At 50.5% G+C, this 27598-nt stretch overlaps 1 protein-coding gene across 1 annotated transcript in view; it reads right to left on the bottom strand.

Annotated features, from left to right (window-relative positions):
* Positions 1-20375: 20375 nt before the first annotated feature.
* The window catches only part of LOC107122010 (protein tweety homolog 3-like), a gene marked incomplete at its 5' end in the record, with an annotated part of 32326 nt that continues 25103 nt past the window's right edge, over positions 20376-27598 (bottom strand). The window contains one exon of the mRNA XM_015425031.1: positions 20376-27075. Within this exon, the coding sequence (XP_015280517.1) occupies positions 27004-27075 (72 nt within the window). The remainder of the gene's footprint in view (positions 27076-27598) is intronic.

The raw sequence follows: 27598 nt of genomic DNA, 5'->3' as shown, positions 1-27598 counted from the left end.
TTCCCACTGCCCCCCGCCCCAGCAGGGTGAAGTTAGCTAGTGGTTCTTACCAGGACTCCAGAGAGACAGGAGATGCAACCTGCAGAAAGGGTGTGTGTCTGTCCGTTCTCCTAGCAGAACTCTTTCTCTCCCGGATTCTGGGATCTTAAACCTCTTTCCTTCGTGGTTCTGTGGGCAGAGAGCGAGAGCGAGAGAGAGAGCGGAAGACTTCCACTCCAAATGCAAAAATGGCCCATAATGGGCGGTAGTTGTAAATATCTTTAATTGCAGCAGTATTATTTACTGTGCCTTGTTGTTTAAAATGGAGACTTTTGTGTAGCTTTGTTAAAAAAAAAAAACACACCTGTGGATTTGTTTTTTGTATTTTACATGTTTTTCCTCCCTCCTGTGGATCAGAAGGGGGAGAAAATGCCCTGCTTTCTATAAAACCCTGTTTAAAGAGTAAAATGTGGGGAAAAAAATATCTCTTGTAACTGCCACTTATCCTTAATTTATGTATCCCAGTATCTGGGATATTGCTCTGTTCTGTTTTTCCTTATAAAGTAGTATATGTGTTGTTGTTTTTTTAAAAAAAACCCCAGAGAGAAAGAATTAAAAAAAAATAACAATGATAAAATATGTTCTCAGGGAATTAAACCTGGTTGTTACTATGGCGACTCGGTGGTAGCCATCTTTTCTGTGCTTTCAATAAAGCAGCTTGTTGGCTGATCAATGTCATGTGACTGTGGTCTTTTTATGTTTCTATTTTTTAATGTGGTGGGCATTATGATGGGGGGGTAAATTTACCATTGGGGCTTGAATTCGTCAGATCACAGAACCTAAGCAGGGCTGGTACTTGGGTGGGTGGCCACCAAGGAAGGCCATGGCAAATCACCTCTGCCTCTCACTTGCCTTGGAAGCCCCTTGCTGGGGTTGCCTTAAGTTATCAGCTAAGCAGGGTCGGTACTTGGAAGGGAGACCACCAAGGAAGACTCTGCAGAGGAAGGCGATGGCCAACCACCTCTGCCTCTCACTTGCCTTGGAAGCCCCTTGCTGGGGTGGCCTTAAGTTGTAAGCTGAGCAGGGTCAGTACTTGGATAGGAGACCACCAAGGAAGACTCTGCAGAGTAACCCTGGACTCCCTTGGTGGCCTCCCCTCCAAGGACTAACCAGGGCCCCAGTCAGTATCCAGGATCCGACAAGCTCCGACCAGCCTGGGCCACCCAGGTGCGGGCAGTCCGAAATGTATAGGAGGAAAAGTGACTTCAGCACTCACCCAGAGTTTAAAAGGGCTCGCCATTTCTGCTTGCAAGGCAGACCCGCAGGGGGACTCAAAACAGAGCTGCGTTGTGGGTGTCAGGGGTGGGTGTCAAACCGGTACCCGGTTTCGGTGCCTCTCCTCCGCCCTTTCGTTTCTCGTTGCCCCCTTGGGTGACTCATACCGCCACCGGCGAGGTGCCAAAGCATCTTCCTGTTTAAAAAGAAGCAAAGGGAGACCCGTTTCCCCTCCCGGCAGTTGCGCGCAACCAAACATGCCCTCTGTCTCTTGCTGAGATGGGCAAGGTGGGTTGGGGGGGAGGACGTCTCTGCAGGTTCAGCAAAAGAATCACCACAGTGGCTCAGGAGGACAGTAAAGACGGCACCACTCAAAAGGCAGTGAGAGAACACTGTCATCTTCCAAACAGCCTGTCTGGTGTCGTGATTAATTGCGCGGACTCTAATCTGGGAGAACCGGGTTTGATTCCCCACTCCTCCACTTGCACCTGGCTGGATGGCCTTGGGCAAGCTGTAGTTCTGATAAGAGCTGTCCTTGAAAAAGAGCAGTTTTTGTCAGAGCTCTCTCAGCCCCACCTGCCTCCCAGGGTGTCTGTTGTGGGGAGGGGAAGGGAAAGGCGTTTGTAAGCCGCTCTGAGACACCTTCGGGTAGTGAAGGGCGGGGTATAAATCCAATCTCTTCTCTTCTTCTTCTTCCTGGACATTCCATTGCTGACCTAAGAGTGGCAGTCCTAGAATCACAGAATCATAGAGTTGGAAGGGACCTCCAGGGTCATTAGTCCAGCCCCCTGCACAAGGCAGGAAATTCACAAATACCTCCCCCCACATACACCTCCAGTGACCGCTGTTCCGTGCCCAGAAGAGGGCAAAACTCCTCCAGGATCTCCAGCCAAACTAGCCTGGAGGAAAATTGCCTCCTGACCCCAAAGTGACGATCGGCATTTCCCTGGGCATGTCAGAAAGGGCCACGAGAACTATGCACTGATGCAACCCCTCCTGCCCTCCCTTCTCGTGATCTGCCTACGTTCACAGAATCAGCATGGCTGTCAGATGGCCACCTAGCCTCTGCTTAAAAACCCCCAAAGAAGGAGAACAGAGTAGCTTCAAGGGGAGATTGCAACGTGAGATTACTGGATTTGAGTTTATTCACTAATTTAAAACAATGGAAACCCCCCCCCTCCCCAAGGCTGAATAGAAACACAGGATGCTTATCTCACTACAGAGGCTAATTTCCCCACCCTCGAGCATTTCCTCTCTGCTCTAATAAAGCTGATTACAAACATGCATGACACCTCTGCTTCCTTTGCAACACCCCTCCAACTGGGGATAAAAGAGACTCTCTGAGGTGCCATGGAACTCAGATCTGTTCCACTGAAGGCAAACCTTCTGAAACTATTGTCGGGAGGAGTTGCGTTTCTACAAAACACTCCTGCCTTGCCAGTTTGTGGTTGGTGTCTTTTTTTGGGGAAGGCTTTATGGGGGAGGACAAGGATGATGTATGGGAACTTTCCTGGGAAAAGGCAGCTCCCGTTGCAGGCCAGTTATGCCTCAATCACTCCAAATGGCTCAAGTCGCCTTCTCCGGATCAGCAACAAAGCTTGAGGGATGGCCATGGGGAGGAAGCCATTTTTCACCAGCGTCCGGCCTGGGCAAGGCCAGCCTCTCGAATAAATCTCCTGTCCCGGCCGGAGCCAGCGCTGAGAACTAGCCAAGGGCCTTATCGGAACAGCAGTGGGTCCTGGAACTCAGTCAAAGGCCGGAATGAAGGAAGAGGCGAATTGGGCTCAATCGATCAGTGGCCGGCAAGAGAACAAACCTACACGGCGGCCTTCTGATAGGAATGCCAGCCTCCAGGTGAGAATTTAGAAGAAGACGAAAAGGAGATTGGATTTATACCCCGCCCTTCACTCAGAGTCTCGGAGCGGCTTACAATGTCCTTCCCTTCCCCCACAACAGACACCCTGTGAGGTAGGTGGGGCTGAGAGAGCTCAGAGAGAACTGCTCTTGAGAGAACAGCTCTGAGAGAACTGTAGCTTGCCCAAGGTCACCCAGCAGCTGCAAGCGGAGGAGTGGGGAATCAAACCTGGTTCTCCCAGATTAGTCCGTGCTCATAACCTCTACACCAAACCCTACCCCCCCTCCCGTCCCCCGCTGGTGCCCAGGGGAAACCTGGCAACCTACTTCAGCCTCCCACCCAATGCTCCCTCTAAGCTGTGGTGTCTTGTCAGCAAAAATTCTGCTTTGTGGGCGACTGGCATTAAAGTTATGAGCCAGCGATTTGGCTGCTGCAGAAATTAGTTTGCTCCGGACCCATCCTTCCTGAGCCAAGATAAAAATGTGTGAGCCGGAGGCTAAAAAAGGGTGAGCTGGCTCACACTGACTCAGCTTAGAGGGAACACTGCTCCCACCCCTCCGGCCCTTTCCATCCAAATTCAAATAAGCATCTTGGATTGGTGCTGATACCCCCGCTCGTGGGGACGGCGGGGTAAAAATGTCAAAAATAAATAAATAAGATACCTACCCAATCAATTCCGAACCCTGATTCCAGGGCTGAACTACACATTACTCCCAAATGCACTTGACAAAACCTTGGCAGCTCTTTTTAGAAGAAGAGAAGAAGAGATTGGATTTATACCCCGCCCTTCACCACCCAAAGGAGTCTCTGAGCGGCTTACAAACTCCTTCCCCTTCCCCGCCCCACAACAGGCACCCTGGGAAGGAGGTGGGGCTGAGAGAGCTCTTGACAGAAACTGCTCTTTTTCAAGAACAGCTCTTATCAGAGCTACGGCGTGCCCAAGGTCATCCAGCCAGGTGCAAGTGGAGGCATGGGGAATCAAACCCGGTTCTCACAGATTAGAGTCCGCGCACTTAACCATGACACCAAACTTTATTAGGGGGCTATGCTTCTTTGGGGAGAGGGGACAAGTTTACTTCTATTCACCCTCAAGAAACAAGACCACAAGAGATACAGCACAGAAGTAATTATTTGTTGAATAAGGCTTCCTCAGGAGGTGGTGGGGCTCTCCTTCTTTGGAGGTTTTCAAGCAGAGGCTCGATGGCCATCGGACAGCAATGCTGATTCTGTGAACTTAGGCAGATTGTGAGAGGGAGGGCAGGAAGGGTCGCCTCAGTGCTTAGTTCTCTTGGCCCTTTCTGACACGCCCAGGGGAACTGCGTCAGAAAGCAATTTTGGGGTCATGAAGCAATCTTTCTCCAGGCCAGTTTCGCCAGGGATCCTGGAGGGTTGTTTGCCCTCTTCTGGTCATGGAGCAGGGGCCACTGGGGGTGTAAAAGGTAAAGGTTCCCTCGCTCGAAAGCCAGTCGAATCCGACTCTAGGGTTGCGGTGCTCATCTCCGTTTCCAAGCCGAAGAGTCAGCGCTGGCCGAAGATGTTTCCGTGGTCATGTGGCCGGCATGACTAAACACCGAGGCGCACGGAACGCTGTTCCCTTCCCACCGAAGTGGTACCTATTGATCTACTTGCAGTTTCTTGCTTTCGAACTGCTAGGTTGGCAGGAACTGGGGGTGTAGGGGGGAGGTATTTGTGAATTTCCTGCCTTGTGCAGGGGGCTGGACTAGATGACCCTGGAGTTTTAAAAACTAAGAGAGCCAGTTTGGTGTAGTGGTTAAGTGCGCGGAACTTCACAAGACCTACTTTGATATCTGTTGACAGCTGCCAGAATGATATTTGCAATGAAATGGAAGTAGTAGGAAAAAAAATATTTTCATAGTCAGAGTAGTTCAGCACTGGAATCAGTTGCCCCGGGAGGGGGTGAGCAATGCTCCCTCTAAGCTGTGGAGTCTGGTGAGCAAAAATTCTACTTTGTGAGCTACCGACATTCAAGTTGTGAGCGAGCAATTTGGCTACTGCGTAAATTAGTTTGCTCTGGAGCCCCATCCTTTCTGAGCGAAGGCAAAAATTTATGAGCCGGAGGCTAAAAAACTGTGAGTCGGCTCACACTAAATCAGCTTAGAGGGAACAACTTTGTTGGTCTTAAAGGTGCCACTGGACTCAAACTTTGTTCTGCTGCTTCATACCACCTGAATCTATTTACAGACCAGGGCTGCAGGTGCTTCCATTTTGGTCATATGAACCTCTGATGGTGCAAGTGAATAATGAGCAATATAATTATTTGGGTAAGCTCTCAGGAGTTACAATGTTAGGATGTGTTTGTTTTTTCCAGCTATCTGTTTTAAACCCCCCCCCCCCCCCCCCCCCCCCTTTGCTGGCAAATGTGCCTGTTGTTCCAGACCTTGCTAAGCGGATCAAAGTGCCAGTCTGTTCCCAGGACATCCAAGCGGCCCGCCCATTTCCAAAGAGGGCAGGGCACTGCAGGCTGGTGACCCATAAGGAGAGGATGTTCACCCTTGGAAGGCTGCAACTTTCCTCTTGAACGTAGAATTGGGCCCCTCAGTGCCTTCCGCTCACCTTTGATGTCACGTACGGTGAAGAAGAAGAAGAAGAAGAAGAAGAAGAAGAAGAAGAAGAAGAAGAAGAAGAAGCAGAAGAAGAAGAAGAACAGGAAGAGGCGGAGGAGGAGGAGGAGGAGGAGGAGGTGCAGCGGAGGAGGAGGAGGAGGAGGAGGAGGAATTGGCTTTTATACCTCACTCTTCACTCAGAGTGGCTTACAATCTCCTTCCCCTCCTCTCCCCACAACAGACATCCCTGTGTTTGGTGGGGCTGAGAGAGCTCTTTTCAAGAACTGCCCTTGAGAGAACAGCTCTGAGAGAACTGTGACTGACCCAAGGTCACACCAGCAGCTGCATGTGGAGAAGTGGGGAATCAAGCCCGGTTCTCCAGGTTAGAGTCCACTGCTCTTAACCACTGCGCCGAACTATCCAGGTCAGGGTAGCGCCCATGACCAATTCTCACAATTCTAAAACCGCCCACAGGCCCAACAGGGTTGGGGACTCCTGTATTATACTTCTGTCGATCAACCCTCTTAACAGTCATCCCCAACATGGTGCCCACGGGCACCATGACCAACGTTCCCTCTAAGCTGTGAAGACTTGTGAGCAAAAATTCTGGTTTGTGAGCTGCTGGCATTAAAGTTGTGAGCGAGCGATTTGGCTGCTGCAGAAGTCAGTTTGCTCTGGAGCCTTCCTTCCTGAGCTGAGACAAGAATGTGTGAGCCGGAGGCTAACAATCTGTGAGCCAGCTCACACTAACTCAGCTTAGAGGGAACACTGACCATGACATGGATTTTCTGGTGCCCATTGGCTCCTCCCCCAAAGCAAAGATCCAATCCTGGCTAATTGGAGCAGGAGAACCCAGAAGCAAAGGAGGAGGAAGAGGAAGTACCTGGAAGCAGCCATTTTCTGATTGGTCCCAGCCCTACGTGGTGACACCCGTTTCCTGTTCTCAGAATCCCAGAAGTGTCCATAGTCTCAGCAGGTTTGGGGACCTCCTCTATAAGATAGCATCCTCCTAGCTAGAGAAGGAGATGCCCAGCTTGGCCGCAAACCACCACCGATACGGGAGGGGAGTTGATCTCTGCGAGAAAAGTCCTCTCTTTTTTTCAGCCAAAGCTTTGTCTTTGTTTCTGACTAAACAATGCGAAAAAGGAAGAGTCCCACGGACCCTTACGGAACGGAAACAACAAACTGTTGTCTGTATGGAGCCAGGGCGACTAAACAGGATGTTCCTGCGCCGGAGAGAAGCGGGAAGACGAAAGTTTCTCGAGCAAGATGTCTTTTTAAAAAACCTGTACGCAATGCCCACCGTGTAGAAACAAGCGCTAGTCGTACCATCTCTCTTACAACTTGGCTACCCTTTCTTGTTGGGTTTGTGAGATTGAGAAAAAACTGTATTTAGCAGAGATAATATAGCTTAGCAGTGCCAGAGTAAAATAATTCAGACTCAGAGTGCATGTGCGATTAAAATAGAAAGTTTTTACTAAATTCTAGCATAGGGAAGGGTAACTGGGATGAAAATAACAACAGAGCTAATCGGCTACATCCTTACACTACAAAAGACAAGACTAGAAAAGCGTTAAGGCTTCTCTTCTTCTTGTTCTTGAGAACAGCAAACAAAGACGGGAAGAGGCGCCATAAAATGCTAAAATACTTTGACACTTTAGTTCCAATCAAAACTCCTAGATCAGGGAGAAAATTCCCGGGCATTCTACAGCTAAAGAACATTGGTTACATGAAACACATGTGACTTCCTGTGAGCAACACAAACAAACATTTAACCCCAGATACACTGAGTGTTTTCAGCTTGTAATACCCAACCTTTCTTTTTTCTGCTTTCTCTTTTGCACAACCCTCTTCAGTTTGGCGCTCACGAAGTAGAATTGTTGCTCACAAGACTCCACAACTTAGAGGGCGCAATGGTGACAAGCAACCTCTACTGGAGATATCACAGGTAGCCCATTTTAAACTGCCTGTCCCCCAAGGAGTTCAAGGCTGTGCGTCACAACAGCCCTGTGAGGCAGGCAAAAATGAAAAAGAGTCCCTGGTCTATTGTCAGCCAGTGAGCTCTGGAGCTGAGTAAGGTTTCGAAATGAAGAAGAAGAAGAGATTGGATTTATACCCCGCCCTTCACTACCCAAAGGAGTCTCAGAGTGGCTTACAGTCTCCTTTCCCTCCCCTTCCTCCCCACAACAGGCACCCTGTGAGCAATGCTCCCTCTAAGCTGTGGAGTCTTGTGAGCAAAAATTCTACTTTGTGCACTGCCGGCATTCAAGTTGTGAGCGAGCGATTTGGCTACTGCATAAATTAGTTTGCTCTGGAGCCCTCCTTCCGGAGCTAAGGCAAAAATGTGTGAGCCGGAGGCTAAAAAACTGTGAGCTAGCTCACACTAACTCATCTTAGAGGGAACACTGCCTGTGAGGTAGGTGGGGCTGAGAGAGCTCTTTCAAGAACTGCTCTTGAGGGAACAGCTCTGAGAGAACTTGTGACTGACCCAAGGTCAGACCAACAGCTACATGTGGAGAGGAGTGGGGAATCAAACCCGGTTCTCCCAGATTAGAGTCCGCACTCCTAACCGCTAAACCAAACTGGGGTATCACTGGACACTGTGCAGCATTCAGTCAGACCTGACATCATCGCAGTTTATGCTCTGACATGACACAATTGGCCCCCTCTGGTTTCTCTGCCCAAATGCTAATCCAGAGCAAAGACTCATGCAGAGACACAGGCCAATGTGGCACAGCCTCGGCTTCGTAGTTTGTCAGGCTTCGCAAACTACCTTCAACTCTCCCCGGGACAGCAAAAGAGGCCTCACTCAATTTATTTTACTGCACCCTACGTGTGTGACGCAAAACATGGCCAACCTTCCCATAAAAGGTCGGAATTATTCCCCTCTTACTGCAAAGAGGCACAGAGGTTGCCTCATGCCACCCTCCCTGAGTTCCTGGCAGTGGTCGCCTTCAACCGGGGCTCTCCAGCTCCGGGGTGCACGGCAGAGACAGCCTCTCCCCTTTCGATTCCTGTTCAGGAACACTGTTTGTACAAGAGTGACTTATACGGACATCTTCCCGCCTCTGCAGTTAAACAGATCAGTGCTCACATCCTGCTAGTTCAGCTGAACTGTTCAAAATAGAGAGCAAGAGAAAGAGAAGGGGTAGATCTTTCTTGATAACGCGAAGAGGGAGGCTTCCTCCCGGCACTGCGAGATAGCCATCAACAGAAACCGATTCTTCCACACCGATTCTTTTACTAGAAATGACTTCTCTGGTACACTACAGAAGAACATCGGAGAAGCCGATGTTGGGTCAGGCCAATGGCCCATCCAGTCCAACACTCTGTCACACAGTGGCCACAAATACCAGGTGCCATCAGGAGGTCCAGCAGTGGGGCCAGGACATTAGAAGCCCTCCCACTGTTGCCCCCCAAGCACCAAGAATACAGAGCATCACTTGCCCCAGACCGAGAGTTCCTAACTATACCTATTGGCGAACAGCCATTTTATCTGTTCTAACCCGACGGCTCAGCAATTTCATTGAGTGCCCACGAGTTCTTTCTGTACCTGCTTTCTCCACCTGCTCTATCCCATGCATAATCTTGTAAACCACGATCATGTCACCCCTCAGCCGTCGCTTCTCCAAGCTAAAGAGCCCCCAGTGCTTTAACCTTTCTTCATAGGGAAAGTGTTCCAACCCTTTTTCTTGAAGCTCGGTTGCGACTGCATCTCGCTGGCAGATACCGAGGGATAACAATCCCCCAAAATATTCACCGGAATCCTACATATACATGGCTTCAAGCAGTCCCCCAAAGAACCAGGGCTACATTTTAAATGAATCACAACTCCAAATTGAGCATTCAGAAGAAGAAGAAGAAGAGGAGATTGGATTTATACCCCACCCTTCACTCGGAGTCTCAGAGTGGCTTACAGACTCCTTTCCCTTCCCCTCCCCACAAAAGACACCCTGTGAGGTAGGTGGGGCTGAGAGAGCTCTGACAGAAACGGCTCATGAGAAAACAGCTCGGACAGAACTATGGCTTGCCCAAGGTCGCCCAGCAGCTGCAAGGGGAGGAGTGGGGAATCAAACTCGGTTCTCCCAGATTAGAGTCCACACTCTTAACCACTGCACCAAACTGGTGGTCAATACCAAGGGGAGCCTGCAAAAACCGGTTTGGGAGTCATGGGGTCTCCCGTCCTCCTCAAACGCGGAGAGCGTATATTTACCATCCTTTGCGATAATAAAATACTTCAGTGCTTTGGAGCGGGGAAGGGGGGGCAGTGCAGAAACACTTCTGAGTCACAAACGGTTGGCGAAAGCTAAGCTATTGTCGTGGGTGAAGTTGTGGCAAGCCAGACTGGAATCCCCTGCATGGCTTGGGGGTGGGGAATCAGCTCATCGGAGAGGAAAGGCGGTCAGGGAAGGTCACGGGTCTGCCAATCTCGTGGTTCCATTCCTTGGCAGGAAGATAAAGTCTGGTAAAACATTTACACAATGACCCTGACGGCGGCCTCACTCACTGCTGAAGCCGGCCCGATACGCTCAGCTTTGCAGCCTGTCTCTGTTAACAATGATAAACTACCCGTGACCGGCTCCGTTGTCAGTGCCCTAGCCGGTGAGATGCTATAGCCACAGGGCTGGACTAAAATCCGGGCTACCTGGGTACATATCCGAGAGACCTCGGTTCGTCCTAACACTGGCATGGAAGCCCACGGGGAGACCTTGGCCAGCCACGCTCCCTCGTCCTAACTGACCTCGCAGGGTCGTCGTGAAGATATCCCAGGAGAGGGGGACCCACAAATGCTGCTCCGTGCTCTATAGAGGAGTGGCAAGGACAGAGAGAGGGCACAAAGGGTGTGAAGAATCCACACCCGCCTCTACCTTTCCAACTGAGCAGAAGCCGTGGCTCCGTGGACTAATTCGCTGCCACGTGAGCAGGGGTGCGAGCAAACCTAAGGGCGCTGATGTGTCGCAATATTGCCAGGCTGCCTCTCTTTGCACAAGCAAATCTCCGGCAGTTTACAAAAAGAATAATAGTAGTAATAAGAGGTCAAAGAAGACGGGGACGGCAAAGGATGAGATGGTTAGACAGTGTCACAGATGCAAGGAACATGAAATTGAGCAAACTTCAGAGGACGGCGGAAGACAGGAGGGCCTGGCGGGATCTGGTCCGTGGGGTCGCGAAGAGTCGGACTCGACTGTGCGACTGAACAACAACAAAAGTAATAAGAGAAAACCCGGATACCCCACCCAAATCAAAACGCGACCCATAAAAAAGCTGAGGAAATCAAGGTCAATAGAACTCCCACCGCAAGCGCCGCAAGTTAGTTCAGATTGAAATCTGCTTTTCGCAGGCTGCAAGATAACCTCCCCTGCAGGCTCGCTCCTGAGCGGTCCCCAAAAAGGCACTGGAAGGGGGTAGCCACAGTTCTCACTTTCCTCCGGGAACTGCAAGGAGATGCTGGAAGGATGAATTGTGTTGGGGGATGGGCTCCTATCGCGAGAAGTAGTTCTTTAGGTATGAGAGCCCCAGGTCGCGCGAGGTTTTACTAGAAGAAGACTTGGATTTATACCCCGCCTTTCACTTGGAGTCTCAGAGTGGCGGACAATCTCCTTCCCCTTCTCCTCCCCACAACAGACACCCTGTGAGGGAGGTGGGGCTGAGAGAGCTCTGAGAGAAACTGCTTGTGAGAGAACAGCTCCGAGAGAACTGGGACTGACCCAAGGTCACCCAGCTGGCTGCATGTGAAGGAGTGAGGGAACCAAACCCAGTTCTCCTGGATTAGAGGCTGCCACTCTTAACCACGACACCAAACTGGCCAACCAGCGCCTTAGACTGAGCTCGGAAACACACGAGAAGCCAATGCAGACATTCCGAATCATGCCGGCGGCCCTGAGCTTGAATCGAAATTCAAGATGGACAAAAGGAAATACCTTTTTATTCCAAGAGTGATTAAAATGTGGAATCCACTGCCAGAGGATGGAGTGATGGCCACAGGCATAGAGAGCCTTAAAAGGGGATTAGATAGATCATGGAGGACAGGTCTATCAGTGGCTACCAGCCATGGTGACTGAGGGGAACCTCCACATTCAGAGGCACTAATCCTCTGAACCTCAGAGGCAGGAAGCAACATCAGGGGAAGGCCTCAGCCTCTCTGCCCTGTTGTTGGCCCTCCAGAGGAACTGGCTGGCCACTGTGTGAGACAAGAGGCTGGACTAGGTGGACCCCTGGTCTGATCCAGCAGGGCTCTTCTGATGTTCTTCTCAGGGGAAGGCCTCGGTCTCTATGCCCTGTGGTTGGCCCTCCAGAGGAACTGATTGAGGCCATGGTGTGAGACAGGATGCTGGACTAGATGGATCCTCACTGGTCTTATCCAGCAGGGCTCTTCTGATGTTCTTCTCAGGGGAAGGCCTCGGCCTCTACGCCTTGTTGTTGGCCCTCCAGAGGAACTGGCTGGCCACTGTGTGAGACAGGATGCTGGACCGGATGGACCAGCAGTCTGATTCAACAAGGCTCTTATGTTCTTAAACATCTGAACTGGTGCATTCTCTCCCAGCTGTGACTTTCAGACTGCCATCAAGGGCAGTCCCCTGTACAACACACTACAGTAATCCAGCCATGAGATTACAGTGGCGAGGATCGACGCAGCTAGACCTGCCGACCAAGTAAGGAGTCATTTTACAAGGCAGATGTCAAGGGAAGAAAAGCATATTCGGCAACATCTGTTTCTTCGTAAACACAGCCGGGTCCAGCAGCGCCCCCACATTCTTCACACCACCTGCCAAAGATAGGGTTACCCCACCCGACGATGGCAAAGCGGCTTCAACCGGCCTTTCTGACCAGCGCTGCTTCTCTCCTAACCAGGTCCAGTTTCAGCTTGGCCATCTGGCTGCAGCCATTGCTAATGAAACGCAGACCTGGGAGGGAAACTCCGGAAAATCTCACCTGAAGGTCTTCTGTGTTGATATTAACCAACAGCAACATCGCATGGAGAAGCATGCACAGTTCTGGAGGTTTCGCTCCAAAAAGGATGTGGGCCGAACGGAGAAGAGAGAATGGAGAAGGCTGAGAGGTGATATGATCACCATCTTCAAGTCCTTGAAGGGCTGTCAGATAGAGGATGGGGCGGAGTTGTTTTCTGTTGCCCCAGAAGGTCGGACCAGAACCAACGGGTGGAAGTTAAATCAGAAGAGTTTTCAGCTCAACATTAGGAAGAACTTCCTGACAGTGGGAGCAGTTCCTCAGTGGGACAGGCTTCCTCGGGAGGTGGCGGGCGCTCCTCCTTTGGAGGTTTTCAGAGGCTAGATGGCCATCGGACAGCAATGTCGATCCTGTGAACTTAGGCAGATCATGAGAAAGGAGGGCGGGGAGGGTTTCATCAGTGCCTAGTTCTCGTGGCCCTTTCTGACACGCCCAGGGAAATGCTGGTGGCCACTTTGGGGTCAGGAAGCCAGTGTCCGACCTACCTGAGGGACCGCCTTTCCCCATACATACCCCCAAGCAGTGTTCCCTCTAAGCTGTGGAGTCCTGTGAGCAAAAATTCTATTCTGTGAGCTACTGGCATTAAAGTTGTGAGCGGGCGATTTGGCCGCTGCATCACTTAGTTTGCTCTGGAGCCCTCCTTCCTGAGCCGAGACAAAAATGTGTGAGCCAGAGGCTAAAAAACTGTGAGCTAGCTCACACTAACTCAGCTTAGAGGGAACACTGCCCCCAAGAGCACTTCGGTCGGGGACGCAACATCGCCTGGTGATTCCAGGCCCCCGGGAGGTAAAGCTTGCTGCGACCAGGGCCAGATCCTTCTCAGTGGTGGCCCCCACCTAGTGGAACGAGCTCCCGGAGGAGATCAGGGCCCTGCGGGACCTTATGCAGTTCCGCAGGGCCTGTAAGATGGAGCTCTTCCGCCAGGCTTTTATATAGGGGCCGCCACTTCTACTACTACCACCACTGAAACAACGGGGTTGGGAGTGGTCCCCGGAAGAACGGCCATAAATTTGCATGGCACTGACGCCGCTGGACGGGCTTGGACCATCGACAGGACAATTTCACCTAAGGAAATGATTGCTACCATCCTCAGAGATTATCTTGTCTGCATGGAGCACTTTATCTGTTGTTGTGATTTAATGGTTTTTACTGTTTTATATTGTTTTATGTATGGGCTTATGCCCCTGTGTGAGCCGCCCTGAGCCGTTCGCGCAGAGGGCGGGGTAAAAATGCAAACAAACAAACAAATAATTTTTTTCTCCAGGCCAGTTTGGCCAGAGATCCTGGAGGGTTGCTTTGTCATCTTCTGGGCATGGAGCCAGGGGTCACTGGGTGAGGGTGTGGGGGGAGGTATTTGTGAATTTCCTGCCTTGTGCAGGGGGTTGGACTAGATGGCCACGGAGGTCCCTTCCAACTCTATGATTTGGACAGAATGGAGAATGCAGAACAGAGCGACGAGGACGATCAGGGGCCTGGAGACCAAGCCCTCTGAGGAAAGGCGGAGGGACTTGGGAATGTTCAGTCTGGAGAAGAGGGGGAGGGTGAGGGGAGGACACGATTGCTCTCTTAGGGGAGGGCGGGGAGCTCTTCCTGTTGGCAGCAGAGGAGAGGACTCGCAAGAATGGGTTTAAATTATGCATGGAAAGGTACCAGCTGGGTAGTAGGAAAATATTATTTTTATAGTCAGAGCAGTTCAGGACTGGAATCAGTTGCCTCGGGAGGTGGTGAGCAAAAATTCTACTTTGTGAGCTGCTGGCATTGAAGTTGTGAGTGCGCGATTTGGCTACTGCATCAATTAGTTTGCTCTGGAGCCCCATCCTCCATGAGCTAAGAGAAAAATGTGTGAGCCGGAAGCTAAAACACTGTGCGCTAACTCACACTAACTCAGCTTAGAGGGAACACTCGCACCGACTTCTTCGAGACCACCCACAGAGGAACGGGGCTCGGGAGCCGCATTTGGGGGCCAGGGAGACCATGGTTCGAAACCCAGGAAGGGACGAGCTCGAGTGAAAATACGAGGACCTTTACCAGCCGTTGGTACGGAGTCCAACGAGGAAGGCACCGAGCGGGCCGCTACTTCCCACGATCCTGAAGCCGGGACACAGAGAGCAGGGATGCAGAGAGAGACACACGTGAAACAGGAAAACACAACTAGAGAACGGGGTGGATGGGAAACACATGGGGAAGATTGTTACTTGTAGCAGATGTTGATTGTGAGACTAAATAAAGTGGAGAAACGGAAGGCACCGGGGAGGAAGCTGGAACGGATCGTGAGCAGCAAGAGAGAGAGAGGGTGCGCACGATCGAACAAACCAGGAACGTAAGCTGGTGTATGACCTTAATACACAGCCCGTTCGCATTCTGAGGTGCCAGTTTCGAAGCTGCAGGAGGTCTCACAACGGCAACCGGATATTCGGGACTTGGGAGGAATGGCAATCGCGACAACTGGTGGTGAGCTCCCCCTCCCTGGCAGCCTTTAAGCGGCGGCTGGACGCACGTTTGTCAGGGATGCTCTAGGCCGATCCTGCATTGGGCAGGGGGTCAGACTAGATGGCCTCTGTATGGCCCCTTCCAACTCTATGGTTCTAACAAGAGGACTGACCAACAATGGGCCACCTTCACAGGCCAGCTCCCAGGTGGCAGATATGGAGTCTCCACTTTCTGCACCCTAATCTCATGCTCTACGGATGGGGAGAACTGTCCTGCCCATATCAAGATCACACACAGACTAGGGTTTCCGCTGCTTAAAGACTGCCAGGGAGGGGGAGCTCACCACCAGTGTTCCCTCTAAGCTGAGTTAGTGCGAGTTAGCTCACAGTTTTTAAGCTTCCGGCTCACACATTTTTCTCTTAGCTCAGGAAGGATGGCTCCATTGCAAACTAATGTAGCCTTCCATGTGGCAAAAAAACCCAAGTAGACCATGACCAACAAGGCTGGATGCAGCCCCAGAACCAGGCTGCGTCCTAAGGGGGTATCATGGGCTATGCAAGAGCCCCCAATGTGATGTCTGTGGGCACCAACACGGCTACCCCACTTGTGCTACAGACCCACAGGGTTACCCTCGGAAAGGATCTTGTTTTACCAGAAGCGACTCAGAGTAGACCCAGAATATGGGCTGGTGCTGCCACCTGGTGGAGCAGCTGAAGTACAATACCTGGAAGTCCCCCCCCCCACATTTCCAAAAGAAGCAGACAATGCAAAACAGTGGGCTAAATTTGGGAGTTTGCCAAAATGTTTAATTAAACTGGGAGAAAAGGGGTGGCAACGATACTTCGGGATTTGGTGGAACACTGCCCTCTCTCTGCAATTTCCAGAGATGGTTTATTTATTACAGTCAGGGGTCATGTCGTAGAAACAGAGGTGCAGGAGCTCATTAGCATAACTCATTTGCATATGCCACACCCCCTCACATCACCGGAAGTGTGTCAGAAAGCAACACCCACCGCTCAGGCTCCACTGGACTGTTTTGGATTGCTAGCTATTGGGGGGGGGGGGACGTATAGATCTGTCCTCACAGAGGAGGGAGAGCTTGTACCTGAATAAAACTTGGTCTTAAAGGTGCCACTGGACTGTTTTGGATCAGGGGGAGCTCTGCAGCTTACCTGGCTGCTTCTTGCTCTGACTGAGAGCTGCTGGGAGCAGGGGGTGGGGCTTGTTGCATGTGCCCGCCCCCTGGGCTCTTTACTGCCGGAGTTCCGCTCCTGGGCACTTCTGCAGGAAATGACCCGATTACGGATTTGTTGCTGTTCAGTCGCACAGTCGAGTCCGACGCTTCACGACTCCACGGACCACATCACACCAGGCCCTCCGGTCTTCCGTCAGGATCCGGAGTTTGCTTCATTTCATGTCCGTTGCCTCGATAACACTGTCTGACCATCTCATCCTTTACCAGAGTGTTATCTGCAGACAGATCTGGGCAGCAGAAGGGCTGATGGGACGGCAGAATGGGGTGTGGGGTGGGGTGAAGTCCACGCTTGCTTTAAAAATGTAAAATCTCATCACGGAAATACCTGTGACTTGGAAACATCAATTATACAAAATGCTGCTTGCAATGTGAAGCTGGCGCTCCATCTACTGGCTTCCAGGCCCAATTACAAGTGCTGCTTGTCACTTCCGAAGCCCTTGACAATCTTTCCTCTGTCAGGTCACCAACGGGGTGCCCACGGGCGCCATGCCACTCACCAACTGCTTTCAGAAAGTGGGTGCGGCTAGGTGGGGTTTTTACTCAGCAGTGCTCCTAATCAATGCTTCCACCGCTCCCTTATTTGTATTCAACACCCTCCCCCAATTGCACCCAAGGCTCCAACCGCCCACCTGGATTATTCCAGCACCCTTGGGGGGTGGCATGGCCCACTTTGGGAACCTGCGGAGATTAAAAGGCACCTTGTTAAACAGCGTTTCTGCCCAAAACGTTGAACTGTTACTATTAGAGTGACATATATGTATCCTCATTCCTTGACTTTTTTGTGGCTGGCTCCATCCCCTACACCTTCTGCAGCAGCCATTTTGTGGTTGTGCCCACCACCAGTGTTCCCTCTAAGCTGAGTTCGTGTGAGCCAGCTCGCAGCTTTTTAGCCTCCGGCTCACACATTTTTGTCTCAGCTCAGGAAAGATGGGGCTCCAGAGCAAACTGATTTCTGCAGTAGCCAAATCGCTCGCTCGCAACTTTTAACGCCAGTAGCTCACAAAGTAGAAGTTTTACTCACAAGACTCCACAGCTTAGAGGGAACATTGCCCACCACCCCATAGTAGAATTCCAAAGGTGGCCGCAGGCTCCAGAAGATTGGGGACCCCTGAATTATGAATCACATCTCCCATGCGCCAGCAGTGCTCTTCAGACTGCCTTCTTCTCACAGTGCCCTCTCCCTAGACCGACTGCTCACCAATAGTCAGGTTGGAGCCTTTTCCTGGGGCAGGATGGGTTCTTTGGAACGGTCTTCTAGAACGGTTGCTGCAGTGATCCAGTTTGGAAGATTGTCACCCTAGAAGACTTGTAAGAGGCAGCTCTGCCAAACGGTTCACAGAAGTGTCTGTCACAGACTTGAATGCTGGGGAAGTTGGGGATGGGGGTTTAAAAACTCTGCCCCCCAGGTGGGGGTTAAGGGTTCTCGGGCAGGTGTGAGGTTACCTGCTACCGTCATACGAACAATGACGACTAGGTAAAAGGTAAAGTTTCCTTTGCTCGAAAGTCAGCCGAATCCGACTCTAGGGTTGCGGTGCTCATCTCCGTTGCAAAGCCGAAGAGCCAGCGCTGTCCGAAGACGTCTCCGTGGTCATGTGGCTGGCATGACTCAACACCGAGGCGCACGGAACGCTGTGACCTTCCCACCGAAGCGGTACCTATTTATCTACTTGCAATGTCTTGCTTTCGAACTGCTAGGTTGGCAGGAGCTGGAACCAGAGATGGGAGCTCACTCCGTCATGCGGCACACTCGGGTCTCGAACTGCTGAACTACTGACCTTCCACAGCCTGCAGTTCAGCGTCATAACCACTTGAGCCACCGCAGCTCCATACAATGACTACTAGCACTTTATGATGGTTTTAGAATTGTTTTAATGGTAACTTATGTTTTAATGGAACTTATCTGCTTTTATGTAAGCCGCCTCTGGCTGGGAGGGCGAAGTAGAAACTCGAAAAATAAATAAATACAGTTCATAGATTCTAGGGCTACTCTGCGTGTTTGTGTTAACTGCTGTACCGACTTGCGGGAGCCCCATGCGTGAATGACCTCAGACAGTAGGCTAACCTGATCCTGTAGGGTCAGACAGACCTGGCCAGGATGTGGAGGTGACCACCAGGGAGTACCAGGATCGGGGCCCTGGCAAACCAACTCTGAACGTCTCTTGCCTTGAAACCCCCACTAGGGGTCGACAGAAGTCAGTACATGGAACAAACATAAAGTCTGAGTCCAGTGGCACCTTTAAGAAGAGGCGAGATTGGATTTATACCCCGCCCTTCACTACCCAAAGGAGTCTCAGAGCGGCTTACCATCTCCTTCTCCACAATAGACACCCTGTGACGTAGGTGGGGCCGAGAGAGCTCTCTCGAGGACTGCTCTTGAGAGAACCACTGGAACAGGTGTTCCAGGGGTTCCTAACGCAGGCCTGTAGCTACGGTGGGGCTTTGGGGGGGGGATCTGCCCCCTTCCTTAAAGGCACAGCCCCACAAGAATTTCTCCTGTAAATGCTTTCCCCCCATCATTTTCAAACATTTTTTAAAAGGCATACCCTCCTTTAAGCAGAGTGGGTTGACTAATTCCCGCACTGAGCAAGGGGGTTGGAGTAGGTGACCTCTAGGATCCCTTCTAACTGTGCCAAGAAACTAGCCTCCTTGAAGAGAGATTTTCAGCCTCAGTGTTCGCTTTCTTGACTACAGAAGTCACCACCCCCACCTGCCGGCTTGTTCTCAGAACTGTTGCTTAGGCTGGCAGGAGTGATTAACTTGCAGCGGCTGAGAACTGTCATCTCAAGCGGTTGCAGTTTATAGATCGACCCTGGTAACAGTTTTCTATTGGCTACATGGCTTCTCTTTCTGCACTGAGAACTTCAGTCTCAGCAGAAGAAAAATAAACTGCCCCGCAAACCACGAAACCCTGACTACAGGCCTGTCCTGAGGTAGTGCCAAAGGCACTATGATGCCCACAGAAACCTTTCTTGGAGCCCACCAAGCATTTTAGAATGTGGGAGTGGCTAGGTGGGGAATTTGCCCACCACAGCTTCTCATTGGCTGTGCCAATTAAAGCACAAACCCAGCCTCAGGACCCCTCAAGCAGCCCCCCACCGTCTGGCTGGGCACAAACGCCTCCTGCCCCCCCAGGGCCCACTACCTATTAAACCGAACTCCTCCCTTCCTGACATTTTGTGGTCTTCCTGCAGCAGCCATTTTGTTTGGCTCCACTTCTGCAGCAGCCATTTTGTGATCGGGCCCATCGCCCTGTGTCACAACTCCAAAGGGACCAGCGGGCTCAAAAAGGGTGGGGACCCCTGACCTATACCAAAATACCATTGCTGGGAATTATGTGCACAGATAAACTGGTTCAAAAACAAGCTGGGTTTAACTGTTGGGGGCCGGTGGGCAGGAAGCCAGACGATCCGTGCTCTGCTCAGGATGTGTTAACTGGAGAAGACACGAGACTGAATCGGGGACTTTGTCTGGGCACAGGGCCCACCTCATGTTCTGTCCCACACCCGGTCTTCCTTGCGGCGGAATCTGGGTTGTTTCGATGCAGGCTCTTTTCAAATCAGAAAAAACATACAGCCTTCGGTGTGAATATAGAGAAAAAAATATATACAATGGATGTTACTTAAGATAGATATTTGCAATATAGAAAGTATAACAAAATGTTTTCAAATTTACAGAATAGTGTTTTTTCTTTGGTGAGTTATACATTTTTTCTCTTCAAATCAGGGCTGCACATACAAAGGACTCCCGTGAAACGCTATGCAGTCTCGCTACAATATAAGTTGGTGGCTTTTAGACTGTATCAGGATATGCTTCAATTAAAAAAAACACACACACACATCACTCACTCCACCTTGTATTTTTCAGTTCTTTATTTTAAAACATTAAACCCAAGCTGATTAGAAACCACAGAAATTACATTTAGAATGTTTTTGCTTAGTATTTGCAGAACAGAAAAAAAAAATCCAGTAAAAATCAGTTACAGTACAATTAACAAAATAAAGTAAAAGAAAGATTGTTGTTTTCTTTTTTTTAAAAAAGGCGCACGCCTCGGTTTAAATCCCCAGAATGAGAAACAAAACAAACAAAAAAACATTTTTCGGGGGTAAGTGCAGACCACTTGAAAGGACCAAGTTCTGCCTAACGACTTTTAAAAAATTATATATATATTTATATTATATATGTATATATAAAGTGGTATGATATACAGCCAATGTGGTTTAAAAGAAGATCAGAATAAGAAACAAAGGGACAAAGGCCAGTTAATTTTCACTGGTAAGTTTTGTACACACACACACACACACACACACAAATGTCCTAAGGGGGTGGGGGGCGGGATTTCAAAATCCAGAAGAATTAAATCCACAGGAGACTGGCACTCTTGCTGATATGGGATTTACAGTGGGCGTTACAAACTTGCCAGTGCAATCCTAAACAGGGTTACACCCTCCTAAACCCACTGACTTTGGTGAACTTCAACGGGTGTAACTCTTCTTCGGATGGCTGTGCACGTTACCAGCACTGCCACTGGAAGCCGGTCTACTCAGAATCCTATGCCGGTCTATCCGTAAAATAGAAAATTGACCTGCTTTTGCGAGTTTTGCCACAGCCTGAACGTGCAGAGAACCGGCCAGTTTTCACAGGATGGGGGGGGATAAAGTCACTTGCCAACCCCAGCAGGCCTCAACGCTCTTTGGATATGAAGCTTCTGTAAAAGATTCCAAAACGGGAATTGTGTGTTTTGTGTGCGGAGGTGGGGAAATGGGAGAATGAACATTGCATAGAGAGGGAAAACAGTGGTGTAGATAAGCTAGGCACCTCGAGCGACCCCTGACAGTGCTGGTTCCTCCCCGTCTTTGACGCTGAAAGGAAGAAATAAGAATCTGCAACTCCCCGCGGCTGCGTAAAATTGCCGTCATCTTGAAAACTGGTCCCGGTATTTTCGTTTGGTCCAAATGCTCCCAAGGTGGAAGGGCACCATTTCAGAGTTATAAATAAATAAGTTAAGGACAAAAGCAAAAATAAAGCATGCCACGAGAAAGCCCTGCAAATCTTCCTTCGCAGGACGTCAATGCACGTTTCGCGCAGGTCGTGGAGGGGCGGTTTCCCCATTGACAGAGAGGACGATTTAACGAGTAGGGGTGGCTAAGCAGCCTCCGCCCACCGTTGAAGTTTAAGCTGCAAATGACAGAAACCACCTGGGGGGATCCCGGCTCCCTTATCTAAGCTTCCAACCTTCCTACTATAGCGGCACAGATGTGAACTCAGACTCTGTCGGGGTCTCTACCAACCTTCTTTGACACCGCACCAAAAAGCCGGCGGCCAAGATCCTCGTTTGATCCCTGGAATAATGTCTCGCGGCAAGTTAGACGTCCACACAAAGGCCAGGGCTCAAAGAGCTCCTCTAGGTGTGTCCTAGAGGCTGTGCTGTGCTCACAGGACAGCAGACCGCCATACCGCCTCATGCGCCGCATGGGGGAGCTACAGCTTAATAAGCGGAGAGCTAATGGCATGGCTCAGTCCTAGCCAGCGAACTCCATCATCAGTTGCCAGACAAACTGATAAAACGGCGGTTACGGAAATGGAAATATTTTGGGTCACTGGGTACCTTTACCGCTGACCCTCCTTCGCCCAACACCAGGGAGGAAGTCCGCGCATGGAACTGGAGCTTGAGAATTCTAGGGTTTAGAGGACTGTGCCTCTGTGGTACAGGTGGGGGCGATTATCTTAGCTGCCCAGTTAACGCTGGAGTATGAATCAGGAAAAGCTCATAAGGCGTTTGGTACCCACCACCTTGTGGAGGATGGCAAGTGAATTCGAGACGGGACTGAAAGATACTCACGTGCTCCCCCCAGAAATAAAGGAATGAGGGAGATGTCAATGATAACAGGAACCACATGAGACCCCCCCCCAGTGGCCAACATTTTGTTCAACTCAACTATCACCCAATGGCTGTCATCACAGCATCAAACAACCCCAGTCGTTGCATCCTTCCCTGTTAAGGAACTCGCATTGCGCATCAAGGAAGCATCACATTGAACAGATTATGGCAACCCCCTCAGTCTCTTGTGTTTTCGTTACCTTTCTCTCCTGCAACGTCACTGATCAAAATCCACCTACGCGGGTCACTGCTTCTCAGTCCTTGGCTCAGTCAGCCATTTCATTAGCGATCACTCTCCAAGGCGTGTGGAGTTCCTTCCCTGCACAAAGGCTTGCAACCAAAGGGCAAGATAACATGCACATCCAAAGCAGAGCAGGGACTAGGTGAATGTTCGCTGAAACGACGTTCGGCACGAAACTTCGGTTGGCACGCGTGTCTTGCGACTCACCAAGCCCAGTCTAACGGTTGTGTTCGGTGGTGTTCCAATGGCATCATTTTTGGGTAACAACAACAAAAATCTGGCTTGGGGAGTGACAAGCTGTGCGGGCGTAAAACCTCTAGACGCCAGAACTATCAGCTGAGTGGCAATTCCTAAGGGCATGAGACAAAGCATTGCTGGGAATTTTTTTATCAAGCCTTAGCCCTCTGAATGTGGATGTACAAAGAGCATTTCAAAACTCACTTCTGTGCACATGGTTACAAACGATGCAACTTTGTTGCTGTCGAGCTGTCTGCACGTGAGGTATCACACTGAAGCACCTTCCAAATGAAACTGTTTTTACACATAGATTGGGGGCAAATCTAACTCCTCAGAGTGGGGAAGATGGAGGGGTGACACGGTTTTTACCTTGAGACCCTCCCCCCTTCAAAAGAAATCAGCCATAGGTGAACTCAAAACGGCATCAGCTAATATTACGTACAGGATACAAACACTACAGTTATATTCCCAAGACAGCACACAGATAAAAAATAAAAAATAAAAATTCACAGCCAAGTCTTGATTCGATTTCCTTTTGTTTTTGTTTTTTTTAACAATTACAATGCAGTCTTGAACACTGGACGTGAATAGTCTCAGCATGCTATTTACATTTCACATTGTGGAGATGTCTGTGTGCTTGACAAGATCCTTGATTCACATCACAAATTTACTGATTTTTTTTTTAAAGGTGCTGTGATGATGCAGCCGGGGGGGTGTGGGGGGTGGGAATGAAAACCTCAACCAAATAAACCGGACAACCAGATCGTGCTGTGTACGTTCGAGGGAAAAGCAAAGAAGATCTTGACCGCTCCAGTTACTTATATCCCAGCCTATGGCTTTCGCATCTGGATTCAGACAAGGTTGGACTCCGATGTCTCCTGAATGTCCGAAACGTAAGTCGATAGCATGGCGGTGGTCTCGAAGTGATGATGGGAGAGATGCCAAGGAGATCAGCCAAGGGTTCACATTCCAAGCAATATGGTGTCGAGATATCGTTATCGCTTAAAAACTCGTACAAATTAGGAAAAGGGTGCGTGGGGGAAGAGAGTCTCTTGCGGGTTTACTCGCTACACCAAAAACGGTTCAGAGCCCCGATGAGCACCAAAGTCAGCTAGAAGATGAACCCCCTGCCGGACAAAGATTTGGGATCGATCTTGTCAGAAGCGGGCTCTGGAAAGCAAAGGGAGGAGGTCGGGGTGGGTAGGGAACACAACTCCCGAGAAGCCCATTCCACTGACATGCTGCAACCGCGAGGTGCTTCGGGATGGCATAAGAGACTGCAGGGAAAGTCACGTCGCACTAACTGGCTGCGGCCGTACGAGCTTCTCGTCACACCCGTGCAAGCGATCACACACGCACACCAACGCTCTGAAGCCGATTCGTGTAGAAGACCAGCCCCCGGAGAGCCCCATGAGCTGCTGATATCACACAGGAGTCCACGTGTTGTTGTTTTCCCGTCATACAAAAAGGTTCCAAAAAGTTGAGTCTCGCCCATGTTCGTTAAAATACACCGGGGTCCTGCGTCGTAGGCGGTAAAAGCCCGTTGTCTGCCATGGCCATCTCCGGAAGCAGAGTCTAGAAGTCCCCCCAGATGGAATGCAGGCAGTATACCGAGACCTCATGGCTTGCATTGTAGTAGCATTGTGTTGGGGGGGGGGGGGAGTCTGACTCTCCTTTTTAGGACCCACATCTATTTATTTATTTATTTACGTCTTCCATCTGCAACTTGGGATACAACAGCAATGTCCCGTCGGGACTCGTGGCATAAGTAGTGGCTGTGCCGTGAAGCGAGATGGTGAAGGTAATGTCTATAGTGGTTACTGCAACGTAAGGGTAGGTCCCTGGCTCTGATGAAAGCGTGGTCTCCCCGGTACATTCTACACCCTTCCATTTTCTGCTCCTGGGGCTAATTGTGAGGCACGGGGTGGGACGGTGGGGACAAGACCACCTGCCTGAAGGGCTTGCCTTCCTCAAGATTCTTGCCTCCAAGAACTACAGCTATGCTAGCAAAGAGAGCTTCGTATAGTCAGGGCTGCATCCTCAGTATCTTCCGAAGAAACACATTTTGGGACTCGCGTACGTTACCTACAGATGTGAAGAACAGGGGTTTCGGAAATGCGCGCACCATACGGGTGCACTTGGGGACAGAGGCGATCCTCCACCACCAACCGAGCACACGTTCTACGCCTAACCTGGGGCTGCTGCTTGAGTCAGGGCCCTCAAAGTGGGACTCGGTCCATTTCTCGAGTCCGATTAGCAAACCAACGGGAAGTGATTTTTCTCCCGTTAGGGATCGGGGGAACGACAGTGGCTGCCTTTAACTCCCTAGCTGCCCTTCCTGACAGCACCAGATGTGATGCTATCATCGCCTAGACGCCGATGTACTTAAAAGTTTGCTGTGTGTCTGCACAACACTTCTGACCCATCTGCAGGCTCTTAGGATTAATAAGGGTCATGTTACACGAATGCCAGACAGGGAATGAGCTGACTTTATTCTTCCTTCTCGCAATGCCACGGACAACATTTGAGGATCTTAAGACCCTCTAGCGCCCCTTCGTTTTCTCGGCAAAAAGGCTCGAAAGAGCCACCTCTCAAAGCAAGACACATTTCTAAAGGAGGACTTTCTTGGAATGTGGAAGAGACGGGAGCTGAAAGCCGAAGCAGCAGCACAGCTCAACGGGGATTAAAAAATAAAGCATTCTAAGTCTAGGGGAGTCCTTTGGGCACCTCAGCCTGCAGGCAAAAACAACAAACTCTCTCGTCTGCTGTTCTGAGGGATTTTACCCCTTTCGTTTTCTCCTTTGGGTTTAGTTCTGCTGAAAGGGAAATCCAAACATTAAAAAAAGGGGGAATGAAAACGGCCTTCCTTTGCCTGAAGTTTCCTCGCGAGCTGTGTTCTTGCTTGATAAGAGGAGCACATTCTAGCATGAGAACATCCGACGGTCTTGCTCATTTGAGCGCCCAAATGGTCATTCGATCCCTGCTATCCCTCCGCCTCGGCACGCTCAGAGGCAACAGAAATTGGGCCACATATGAAAATTAAGACTTTTGAGAGGGGGAGGAGCCTGTTCCGATATGTACCTAAGCATTTCCTTTCCTTCTCCATCTTGTGCCCGGGGATGTTCCCAGAGATCACACATCTAAAAGCCAATTCTTCAAGAACATGCCGCACTACCCATCGGGGGGTTATCATGGACAAGGCAGATGGTCTCCTGAGCTTCTGGGAAGGGAAAGCGTCTTTGCTTGTTTGTTCCCCACTACACTAACTCCTGGCAGAGGACTATCCTTGTACTCTCGCTTCCAAATACTACCCCTAGTTCACCCTGATGCCCCTTTAATCTTCTGGAATTATTTTTTGTTTTAGATCAACGGCTCAGGTTCAGTGTGCACAGTCCAACAGGGTACACCCACCCCGCTAACTGTGGTTACAAAATACAAGGTCAAAGTGGCACACGCTAGTCCAGCGCAGCTCGTGGGAAAGCGCGCATGTGCTCGCGCGTGGGTAGGGAGTAACGTTGCAAAGAGCAGCTGTTGCAGGGAACCTGCCTGCTCCCCCCCCCCCGAAGTTAGAGCTAGGTACAAAGGAAGGAAGGGGTCACGTATCCGAGAGCCACAAAAGGAATCGACAGATATCCCAGTTCTTAAAAAAAAGAAAGAAAAAAGCGACAATCCCAATTCCGAGCAGGAGACGGATCATGCCGTGAAGAAGGGGGCAGTTCTTTCTCCACAGTAGCACCAAAAAAAAAAAAAAAAAGGCCCCAAAAACGGACAACCGGGTTTGCAAGAAGGGACTGGGCAAGAGATGAGCTTTATGACTATGTGCGCATTAAAGACGGCTTCCTTGTATCAGCACGTCATAATCCATGGCACTTCTGCAAGACGAAGAGATCAACTTTTCTCCGGCCGCCTGATGAAGACGATCTTCTCTTCTACGGATTAGGTGGGCCATGGAGGAGGAGGAGGAGGAGGCCAGCATTTTTTGCAAAGTATTTCCGGGCTGAATGGTGACAAAGCTAGTTCTGTACACAGAGGGTCGACTCAGATCGACTGCCACAGGCACACGTGCTTATTCACCACTTCCCCATACACATAACTAAACCCAGCCTTGGTCTTCAGCAAGCTACCCTCTAGGTTCCTTCCAAAGATGAACAGGTCCCAGGCAGGTGGGTGGGTCGGCGAAGCAGGGGGGAAAAAAGCCACAGAGTCGGGTTCGGGTCGGGAAGAAAGCAGGGCTGCTCCGCGAGGGCGCTATGGGATGGCAGCGGTTGGCACGTTTTATTCCGATTTTTTACTTCAAAGGTATTCTAGTTTGTTTGTTCTTTAGTGCGCACCGTCAGAGTCTGGCCGAGGCTGGTTGGTGGCGAGGTATTTGGCTCTCATGCTGGAGGTGTACTGGAGGAAGACAAAAAAAAAAAGAAAAGAAAAGGAAGGAAGGAAGGAAGAAAAAGAAGGATGTTAAATTCAGGGAGAGTGACGACAACCTCCGGAAGTTGGATTTCTGGAGGATCCTTGGCTAGGACAAACGGCAGAACATTTCAGCTGTATAAAAAGAGCTGGCTGAAGCATTCCCACAGGGCAAATCACCAGCTCTCTAGTCCTCCGCTACACTACCGAACTTAAACCAGGGCTAATAGCAGGCCTGTAGCTACACTGGGGCAATTCGGGGCTCCGCCCCCTCAAATGTGAGGCACACCCCACAGCAGCTGCTGCCCCCTCTCCTCCCTCCCCTCCTGTGACATTAAAAGGGCCCCCCCAGCTGATCAGCGGGAGCACGTGGCCCGCTGATCGGCTGGAGGGCCCTTTAGATTGCGGGGCTGCCCCTCTCCCTGCCTCCCAGCTGATCAGCGGGCCATTTAAACCTTGCAGGAGATGAGGGAGAGGGGTGGCGGCCAGCAGCGTGCCTTCCCTAGACTCC

The sequence above is a fragment of the Gekko japonicus genome, unplaced genomic scaffold (genome assembly GCF_001447785.1).
Source record: "Gekko japonicus isolate JY-2015 unplaced genomic scaffold, Gekko_japonicus_V1.1 scaffold2449, whole genome shotgun sequence".
Lineage (NCBI taxonomy): Eukaryota > Metazoa > Chordata > Lepidosauria > Squamata > Gekkonidae > Gekko > Gekko japonicus.
This window is presented reverse-complemented; position numbering and strand designations above follow the sequence as displayed.